The sequence below is a fragment of the Passer montanus genome, unplaced genomic scaffold, assembly GCF_014805655.1.
Source record: "Passer montanus isolate IOZ18808 unplaced genomic scaffold, ASM1480565v1 scaffold7, whole genome shotgun sequence".
Classification (NCBI taxonomy): Eukaryota; Metazoa; Chordata; class Aves; order Passeriformes; family Passeridae; genus Passer; species Passer montanus.
In genome coordinates this window covers 16,453,979-16,464,185 of record NW_024372147.1, presented here as the reverse complement: position 1 = coordinate 16,464,185, position 10,207 = coordinate 16,453,979, and the positions used below count along the sequence as shown (strand labels likewise).

Below are 10,207 nucleotides of genomic sequence, written 5' to 3'. Positions count from 1 at the left end.
TAGATGCACACGCACGCTTGCCACCCTGCCCACGGCGCGCTCGGCAGAAGCCGGCCGCGGGCACCTCGAGCGCCGCACACTTGTGCCGATGCATGCGGCTGCAGCTGAGCCCCTGACGGCCCGGCCAGCCCCTGGCCGCTCGCCTCAGCCCGGCCCGGGCAGGGCCAGGCTGCCACGGCCAGAAAGGCTGCGCGTCGCCCCCGCGCCTCCGGCCCGTCTCCCCAGCGACTCCGCCGGCTCCGCTCCGCGGGTCCCGGCAGCGGGCCGGGGCACTCCCGGCCCGGGCAGGGCCAGGCTGCCACGGCCAGAAAGGCTGCGCGTCGCCCCCGCGCCTCCGGCCCGTCTCCCCAGCGACTCCGCCGGTCCCGGCAGCGGGCCGGGGCACACCTCCCAGCAGTTTCCACCGCCAGGTCTTCCCCTCCTGCCCTGCGGCTGCACACAGAGAATAATTTTCAAAGGAAAAAAGCACAGCGAATGTGCTATCTCCGCAGTCACCCATCCAGCCGGGGAAAAAGAATAATCCCGAAACTCCCACATCACCTCCATCTCCTTTCTTTCTTTCTTTCTCTGTCTCCGGCTAAATTGTGGCCCGGCTCTGGGTCTCTCTCCCTGCTCTGAGCGGCCGTTCCCGAGTACCCAGGTTCTTCGCAACAGACCGAGGTCTCGAAAGCTGAATTGAGTCAATGTAGCCTGAGCTGGGAGGAGGGAAAAAAAAAAGGCAGCAAAACTGCCCTAGAGATCGGTCGGCCGGTTCCTTTGTCTCCTTCAGTCTCTGCCGAAACCCCTGCACATCTGAGCTGCAAACAAAACCACTCTTGCATCTGTTCGCATGCAGTATTTACAGTGTTTCTTGTAAGTCAATTGGATGGCGGAAAAAAAAGCCATTGGCTCCGTTTTATTTAACATAGACTTCACTGGGCTCGCTTTTTGGTGGAAGCTTTATTTGCACTAAATGAATAATCTTAATTGCATCACTTTTGAATTAAAAATCAATGTTAATCAAGTTGGAAGTAGTAAATATCAGTTTTCATTGTGCCCGCGTAGAGGGTATTTTTCTTGTTTTGCAAATAAAAATACAAGTCAAATAACTTTAAAAGGGCATTATGTTCTGCTACAAATACAATTGAAACGGATTGTTTAGGAGCGGATCAGAAATGGTACAGAATTTTGCACTTAATTTCCTCAGTTATCATTTACAATAAGAACCTCTTGGCTTGACAGCCAAGTCTAAACAGTAGTAAATTAGTACAAATTTATACTGATTTTACTCTAATAATCGTAATAAAAGCTTATAGATTTGGCACTAATTACATAAATGCCTAATGATCTTGAAAATTACTCTGGTTAGAAATATATTACTAATCTAAACTTTGTTGTTGGCTGGCTTTGAAAAATCAGAACATTAGAAATGGTTCGCTTCACTTCTGCAAAGCACTTTAAATTGTTCAAGTAGTTTAATATATTCAAGAGGAAAATAAAAAGCATTTAACTTTATTTACTGCTTTAAGCTGAGTTTGTAGGCTAGCCGAACTTGGAAACTTTACCCGAAAAATAGGGTTTAAGGGCGTTAAAATCCCGGGCAGGGAGGCAGAGCTGCCCGGGCGGCCGGGACGCGTGGCGCTGGGCTCCCTTGCCCCTCGGTGCGCTCTGCCTCCGCTCCGAGCGGGGCCGGGCCGAGGTGGCGGGCAGCCCCGGGGGCCAGCGAGCCTGTGCAGCACGGCCCGCTGCGGGAACTCGGGCAAGTTTCTCTTTCCTGGACGCCCAGCAGCCGTCGGGGCTCGCGTGGGTGAAAGCCTGGCTGCAGTTTGCCCTGCCGCTCCCGTTCCCCGGGGCCGCCGGCCAGCGGGGCCGGCGCTGCCCGACCCCCGCCGCCCGTCTCCCCCGCTCGCAGCCCTCGGCGGGCTCTGAGCTTGAGAGACCCTCGGGAGACCGATCGGTGAGAGGGTGCGCTCCGAGGAGGATTAAAAACAATAAAAGCCGATAAATCAGGGGCGACCCGGAGCGGACGAGTGTGGCAAATGTGCGTTTGGAAGGGAAGGAGAGAAGGAGACGGCGGGCGGCCAGGGCGAGCGGAGCAGGGTGAGGCAGCGCGGGCGCGCTGCGGGCCGGGGCGGCGGGAGGCCTGGGCGGCGGCGGCGGGCGGGCGGAGCGGGGCGCTCCGGGCGCTGACATTTGCAGGCTGCCCTCCTGATTGGTCCCCGCGCCGAGCTGCTCACGGGTTCATTGAAGTGTTAAGCACCTCCCCGTCTCTCTAAAGGACATTATAATGCAAGAGACCCCCTTTTTAACCACACACCGAATTTTCTTTCATTTAGACGATCTATATATATATATATCTATATATATATATCTCATATCTTATATCTATTTTAAATAACTTAAGGCCGCTAAAATTTGGGGGGGAACAGCCTTCGCCCTGGAGCGGTGCGCGATGCTGTCTCACGCCGACCTCCTGGACGCCCGTCTCGGTGAGTTTCCCCCGGCACCCCCCCGCCCTACGGCGGCTGCACCGGCTGCGGCGGCGAGCGGGGAGGAAGCCGGGGCAGGAAATTGACAATTTGTTCCTTATTTTACCTTAATGCGTTCTAAATGGGCTAATTCCTTTAAAAGTAATTGTACTGTATTAAAGTTTAATTTGATTTAACATAAAAAAGAAGAGAGTGAGACCTACGGTGTATGTAGATCTACAGTGAGTTGTGGATCATTTAATTTTTCTCTCCCCCGTTTTTATATACATACCTACACATTATTATTATGGTGATTATTATTTTAGGACAGATGAGCTCTATGGTGTTTACAGAGTTCTGGGTGGCCTTTTCTTGCTCGCCCGTTTGCTTTTCTCCCTCCTTTTTTTTAAAAAAAGGAAAAAAAAGAAAAAAGAGAAAAAGAAAGAAAGAAAGAAAGAAAGAAAGAAAGAAAGAAAGAGAAATAGAAGGGAGAAATATCTTTATCTATCTATTTATGGATATTCATGAGTTTGTTTAGAGAAGCGGAAGGAGGAGAGGGAAAAGATCGGCCAGACTGACCGTGGTCCCCGCGCATCTGTCGGGGAGGTAACGCTCCCGGCAACAGGGCGGTTCGAGCCTTATTTCTTTCTCTCCGTGTCTTTCTTCTACCAGCTCGGCTGGAAAACCCAAGTTGAACCCGTGAAAACTTGCTGTCCTCCTCTTCCCTTCCCTTGGTCTTGCAAGGGAAGGCCGGGCAGGGAACTGGCTATTTCAGCGGGAAGAGGAGCTGCTCGATGTAAAGTTTTCTCCCCCGCCCGGGTCGCTCCGGGCCAGGGTGTCTGCGCGCCGTGGAGCCGAGCAGGGCTGCGGGTCTGGCGGGCGGGCGGCCGGGGACGGCGGGGGGAGGCGGTGGCGGTGGTTGGATGTCTCCCTGCAGTTCAGTGCACGGGAGAGGGGCTCTGATGGATCTATGCTCAGCTGCAGCCGAGTGACCGCCGCTCCTTTGCTTCCGCAGGGATGAAAGACGCGGCCGAGCTGCTGGGACACCGGGAGGCGGTCAAGTGCCGGCTGGGCGTCGGGGGCTCGGATCCGGGGGGACACCCGGGAGACATGGCTCCCAACTCGGACACGGTAGAAGGGACCACCCTGCTGCCGGGAGAGGACATCACCACGGTGGGATCCAACCCCAGCTCCTTAGCCGTCAGCGCCAAAGACCCTGACAAGCAGCAAGGCCAGCAGGGCGGCCAGAACTCCAGCCAGGCCGGGCAGCAGCAGGGTCAGCAGAAGCAGAAGCGGCACCGCACTCGCTTCACGCCAGCACAGCTCAACGAGCTGGAGAGGAGCTTCGCCAAGACTCACTACCCGGACATCTTCATGCGGGAGGAGCTGGCCCTGCGCATCGGTCTCACCGAGTCCCGGGTGCAGGTATGAAAAGCCGCCCCCGCGCACTGCCTGCCGGCCCTTCCCCGGTCGCACCGACGGCTGCACGGCCGGCGGCGAGGCCAGGCGCATCGGGGAGGGGGGCGGGTGCCCCAAACCTCAGCCCGACGGCGGGGTAAATAACCCACCCCTGAAAGCAACAGTTTGGTCAGAAATCCTTGAAACCAGACATGCGTTGCTCCCCTTTCCGCAAAAGTGTCACCTTGGGGTGTCCCCTTTTCCTCTATCCTACCCACGGTGGTCCCGAGCGGGGCGTGGGCTGACCTTCCCTCAGCCCCACGGCCCGACCCGCGGCTGCAATGAGTCTGGGGAGGGTCAGCCGAAAAGAACGGCTTCAGTCCTCGCAATAGCCCGGCGCTAAGAGTCGAGCCGAACCTGCCGGGATGGACTCCTTTTCCACCGGAACAGAGTCCGGTGGCGACCGCGGGGCCGCTGTCCAGGGTGCTGATGGTGACACGGCGGCGGCACCGCCGGGAAGGGGCGTCCGCCAAAGCCCACCGCCCTGAGAGCCGAGGTGGGGTGCGAGGGAAGGCATATCGGCTGGTAAAAAGGCACTTCGATAAAAGCCAGCTGTGTCTGGACTCGGACTTTCCCCATACTGGCTTTTAGAATGCCTGGGAACGGCGGGAGTAGTGAGTAACTTCAACATCTAGGGTGCACTTTGTTCTCTAAAATACATATATATATATATATATATGTACACAGACATATATATATATATACACACACATATACATATGTCTATGTGTGTATATATATATATATGCGCACACAGAACAGTAGGAAACTATTTAGGCAAATAAATGTAAACGAAATTTGGTAAAGGGGGAGAAGGTTCAAAGCGCTAGACTGCTCAGACGCAGCTTTTTTGTGCATAAGGTTATTTTAGCGACTTTCTAGGCGAGTCCACGCCGAGGAACGAAAGGCTGCACAATAGAGGCACTTGTGGGATGCGCACCCGGGCTCGGTACAGTGCACCGGGACTGCCGCTGCTGAAGCACTTCAGCGCAGGCACTGTTCAAAATCCCTATCGGCAAGCACAGGCTCCTCAGCTAAATAAAGACACGTGAAGAGAAATCCCTAAATGAACGTTTTATGAAGGGAAACAGATTCCGTTCTTGAATGTGACAGAAAAAGCACGTCTGCTTTTAAAAAGTAAAACAATTTGACTCAGCCTACACAGAACTATAATTAGTTTAAATTAAAAAAGAAATTAGATTCACAAATAAAATATAATTGGACAACTGACTCTATGAAAAAAAAAAAGAAAACGAGGTCTATTAAACTTTATTGGGTTTCCCAAAGGTTAATGATACCAATTTCAATATTAGGAGTGTGGTAAATGAAGTAAAATATAAAATGGAAATAGTTATTTTCTAACAGCACATCAAAGAAATTCGTAGAAAGAAAGACAAAGTGTTTTAATGGCCTTGGCATAATCTTAAACCAATGCTAATAGCTCGAGACTGCTGATAAAAACAGTTTAATAGAGTGTCAATTCAAATTTTTTTTACAATAATGTTCTGTAATTTAAAAAGTAATCAGATCAACATAACCTTCTTAATTAACATTTCAAAATGATTAACATTATGTAATCTAAAGCAAAAATATTTAATATATTTACTTCAAAACCCGATGTATCACTGGTCCTTGATCAAATTTAAATTAAATAATAATTAGTTTATGTTCTTATATGAGTACTTTACAGTTTTCTTTACCGTTAATAGATAGCCTACACATTCCTTTTAGTACATGGACTCCACATTGATTAAGGAATGCTCCAAATGCTTAATTTATAGAGGCTGTATATGTTTTTAAGGGTTTTAGATGCTAGGATAAATCACCACTTTCCTCATTTTAGATCTGTATTTAATGTATATGATACATTTAAATAATTATTAAGCTGGCTGATGCTTAAACGGGAGTCCAATTCCACATCTGATATTGCTCTGCTTTTCAAGCTGCTGTAATAAAACCATTCTTTTTATAGCATGCCATTATTAGAAACCAATTTCAGAATTATTTATAACCTGGAATGGCTTATTAAGCAGCAATGCGAGAATCATGCAAATTACGCGATCAAATGCAATATAATAAGCATAATCATTAGTCTCTAGCACGGATTAATTAACTTTCAATATTTTATTTACATAAAAACTAAATCAGTGAAATAACTTCTGCACAGTCAGGCTTGCCTTCCAATATTTTATATGAACAAAAATAATGTGCTGTAATTCCATTGACCGTGTCCCCCACAATGGTCCCGTCACCTGCCACATCTTAATAGGGGACAAGCTGAGAGTATTTTCTAGTTTTCTAATGGAATGAGAAATTGCATTTTCTTCCTCTCCCAGCACTATTAAAGTGTAATGAATTCGGCCCAGAGTTCACGGCTGGCTGATCGAAATGAACCTGAGATCTGAGCTTTAATACAGCTCTCCAGATTTCCTACCAAATCTTCACATTAATCATCTGCTGGATTCCAATGAGATCTTCATAAAGCTTTGGCTTCTTAAAAGAAAAAAAGAAAAAGAAATAAAAAGAAAAAAAAAAGAAATAAAAAGAACATTTAAAAAGAAGAAGAAAAACAAAAGTGATATTGTCTCCCTTTCTATTGCTTTCACTCTCTCTCACCCGTTTATAGCTGGGGAATTAAATGGGCTATATATTTTAAAATACATTTACAGTATGTCTATATTAATGTAACAGCAGATATCATCAAGGTAGGTTTTTAGATTCCAACCTCCATTAGATTCTCACTGTTGTATTAATAATTTTCAGGGGCTAGTTGCATTTTAAAAGGAGTTCAAAGTTGCCAAATGCTCATGGTTAATATATTTCTAGAGTTGTCATGTGTGCATTTTCAAAATCTCCCCCAGGTTTTCCTTGCATTTTAATCTGTCATGCACCAGTTTTCAACTGGAAACATTCACATTTTAAAAGCATATGTAGCGTAGCTATGAACTTAGGCGATCAGACCTGATGGAGATTCTTTACACCACCAGCAAACCATGAAACATAAAAAGATTTTGTAGCCGCAATTTGACTATTAACCCTAAAACATAATTGAACGCGATTTTTCGATTATTCATATAATATTTAGCTCCCTTACGGCCGTTCATTCCCGCTAATTGGCCTCCGCCTTTCTCAGTCCGCCTATGGAGTCTGAGAGGGTGGAATCCGGCAGGATGGGGCACTGCGCTCCCTCGGATTTCAGGTGGACGCGCTTTATCCCGGCTTACGACTGTCCCGGTTGCTTTCGGCCGCGGTGCGGCGAGACCCACCAAACCATCCCTGCCACTCACCTAAACCACCTCTGGTTTTGTTACTATAGGTTTGGTTTTGTTATGTTTTGGTGTTTTTTTAAACCCAAATGCGGGCGGTTTGGTGCGAGGGTTTCCTGGCTGGCCCGGGGCAGGGGCGCGTCCACGCAAGGCCCAGAGCCGTAGACTGTTCGTGTTGGGGTTTTTTTGGTGGTTTTTTTTTTGTTTTGTTTTGTTTTGTTTTTTTGTTTTGTTTGGTTTTTTTTTTTTTCCGTGGGAAGGCCAGGCTCCTCTCCTGAAGTCTCCCGCCCAGGACGGACAAATCGATCGCTTTCATGATGAAAAGTTTCAGGTTTCGTCAGCCCGCGATGGCGTGGGGCTGCGGGTGCGCAGCGGAGGGGCGGCGGGAGCGGGGCGGGGGTCCGGCCGGGGCTCCCGGCTGCGGGGGGAGGTGGTGGCTAACGGAGCGTGTCGCTGCCCGCCGCCCGCAGGTCTGGTTCCAGAACCGCCGCGCCAAGTGGAAGAAGCGCAAGAAGACCACGAACGTGTTCCGCGCCCCGGGCACGCTGCTGCCGACGCCGGGGCTGCCGCAGTTCCCCTCGGCCGCCGCCGCCGCCGCCGCCGCCATGGGGGACAGCCTGTGCTCCTTCCACGCCAACGACACGCGCTGGGCCGCCGCCGCCATGCCCGGCGTGTCGCAGCTGCCGCTGCCGCCGGCGCTGGGACGGCAGCAAGCCATGGCGCAGTCCCTGTCCCAGTGCAGCCTGGCGGCCGGCCCGCCGCCCAACTCCATGGGCCTCTCCAATAGCCTGGCGGGCTCCAACGGCGCCGGGCTGCAGTCCCACCTCTACCAGCCCGCCTTCCCCGGCATGGTGCCCGCCTCCCTGCCCGGCCCCAGCAACGTGACGGGCTCGCCCCAGCTCTGCAGCTCCCCGGACAGCAGCGACGTGTGGCGGGGAACCAGCATCGCCTCCCTCCGCCGCAAAGCACTAGAGCACACAGTCTCCATGAGTTTCACCTAATGGCCGACACCAACAGACTGGTTTGTGGGCCGAGAAACACCCCCGACCCTCCCCAAGCCCCTCTGCCCCCGCGCATCCCCCGCGCCCCCTGTGCCCCCCGGTCCCCCCGCCCGGCGGGAGGACCCGCGGCCGCCCCGAGCCCGGCTCTGCCGCCCTCCGTCGCCACGACCCGGCTCTCCCGCCGTCCGCCCGTCCGGCTTTGGCTTTGCAAAGAAATGCGTTTCTGTTTCATAATTTTTTGTGGTTTATTTAGGAGCCGCGACCTGCCGCCGGCTCCTTCCGCCGCGAGGGCGCCGTCGGGGGACGGCCGGGCGGGTTCGCGAAAAGGCACGGAGACCCCAGAGAGAATCAAACCCATTTTGATTAAGCATTAATGAGCGACAGCGAATGTGATGGGGTTAAAAAGAAAAAAAAATTTAAAAGCTTCTTTTTGTAAAAAACAAAGGGGATAAAAGGGGGAAGAAAAAAGCGCGCAAGAGCGCTTCCCTTTTTCGGATCTTTGATTTCGTGACAGTTGAGTTGCCGATCCTCCCTACCTTTATTTACGCATTTATTTACGTTCCTGCTGCTATTGTCCCTCCGCAGCGCCGGCGGAGGCGCCGCCGCGCCCCCCGCCCCGCCTGGCCCGGCTCGGCCCCGCGGCCCGCCCGCCTGCATGTGCCGGTCACCCCGCCGCAGGGCAGGGCCGCTGGAGGAATGAACAAACGATGTGAAATAGGATGTTTTGTGTAGATAAAGCATTCTTGTTACATACTGGTCGATTCGTGATATGTTTTAACTTATTGTCTGTGCTTATTTATTGAATTTTGGGTTACTTAATAAATGTTTGAGCTAATATAAAACATATTACTTGACTTTTCCGGACACGTTTATATCAAGTTAATGTGAATGGATAAATAAAATCATTTTCAGTATGTGATATGAAGAATTATAGATTTTGATGTGGCGTGTGAGATATGAGAGGTGTCTTCAACTGCAGGCAAAAAAAAAAAAAATAGACAGGACTTCCTTCTGTGGTATTCACTGAGTCCTTTGTCACAAGTTTGGGGATAGTTTGCTTGCTTAACTTTGCATTGATGCCTTTCACTTGTCACAATTTTAATACTTCATGATTAATAAACTTTTGTTAATCTTTCTGTGTGGTTGGCCTTTAAAGTGTGAGTAACAAAAAGTTCTGTGGCGAAGCAGGGCAGGGCAAGGGATGAAGGAGAATGGGTCAGCAGGAGGCTGGGGCAGGCAAGCAGTAGAGAGATGATCAGTTTTTTCAGAGTGTGAAATAAGGGCATGCCTGCTGGCAAAGCAAGCCCCATGAAAGAAAGAACTCGTTTTACTCCCGTGCAAACTTTGATATGGTGGGAAAAAGAAATGCAGTACATTGCCAAGCATCATACAGCCTGGTCTGGGCTTCTTTTTTTCTTCTTCCCCCTCGCCCTTGCCTTTTATGCAATACTCTAAGATCTCTTCTCCTTGTACATCAATTACACACCTCTTAATTACACACCTGAGAGTGCACGACTCCATAGGCACCCGCAGAAGGGTCCTTGCCCGCTCCAAAGTGCATATTACATATGCATATTTAATTTAAAAGAGAAATAAAAGCAGAATAAATTATTGGTGATCCAGACCACAAGTGAGTCCTCTGGGAGTCACCTGAATAAAGAGCCCTACGCCCTCCTGCAGGAGTCTGCTCCTGCAGGTGCTGTAACAACCCAGGATGCTCCACCTGAGGAAGTCTAGGATGGGAAAGCCAGGTCCCACACCAAAATCCATACCACAGTAGCACTTGGGAAAAGAAGTCACTGTGTTCTGTCTCTCCTTCTAGCCATGCCTCTAGTCCCTTGCCCAGCCTCGGGCAGAGCAGCTGCCCCTCTGTGCCCGGGCTTGGCTCCGAGATTGAGGTCCGTGCTCGGTGTAGTTCAGCCATGCAGGCTGCTTACGGAGCAGAGCTGGTTAGAGTACCTCCAGCCTCCCTATCCTACCGCTGACCTTACGTGGTCGAAGGGGAGGAGCAGCCAGCTCGGATGTCCCTTGGTCT

The 10,207-nt window shown here is 50.7% G+C and overlaps 1 protein-coding gene across 1 annotated transcript; it reads left to right on the top strand.

Annotated features, from left to right (window-relative positions):
• Positions 1 to 2,431: 2,431 nt before the first annotated feature.
• LOC120512042 (orthopedia homeobox) lies at positions 2,432 to 8,172 on the top strand. The gene is made up of 3 exons (XM_039729917.1): positions 2,432 to 2,468; positions 3,463 to 3,872; positions 7,642 to 8,172. The coding sequence occupies exons 1-3, from the start codon at positions 2,432 to 2,434 to the stop codon at positions 8,170 to 8,172; spliced, it is 978 nt and encodes a 325-aa protein (XP_039585851.1).
• Positions 8,173 to 10,207: the final 2,035 nt, after the last annotated feature.

Bases quoted from the DNA above. Each gene is read 5' to 3' on its own strand.
- LOC120512042 (XM_039729917.1), top strand. From the start codon at position 2,432: ATGCTGTCTCACGCCGACCTCCTGGACGCCCGTCTCG. The intron at 2,469-3,462 runs GTGAGTTTCCCC...TTGCTTCCGCAG, and splicing joins CCTCCTGGACGCCCGTCTCG to GGATGAAAGACGCGGCCGAG. The intron at 3,873-7,641 runs GTATGAAAAGCC...CGCCGCCCGCAG, and splicing joins TCACCGAGTCCCGGGTGCAG to GTCTGGTTCCAGAACCGCCG.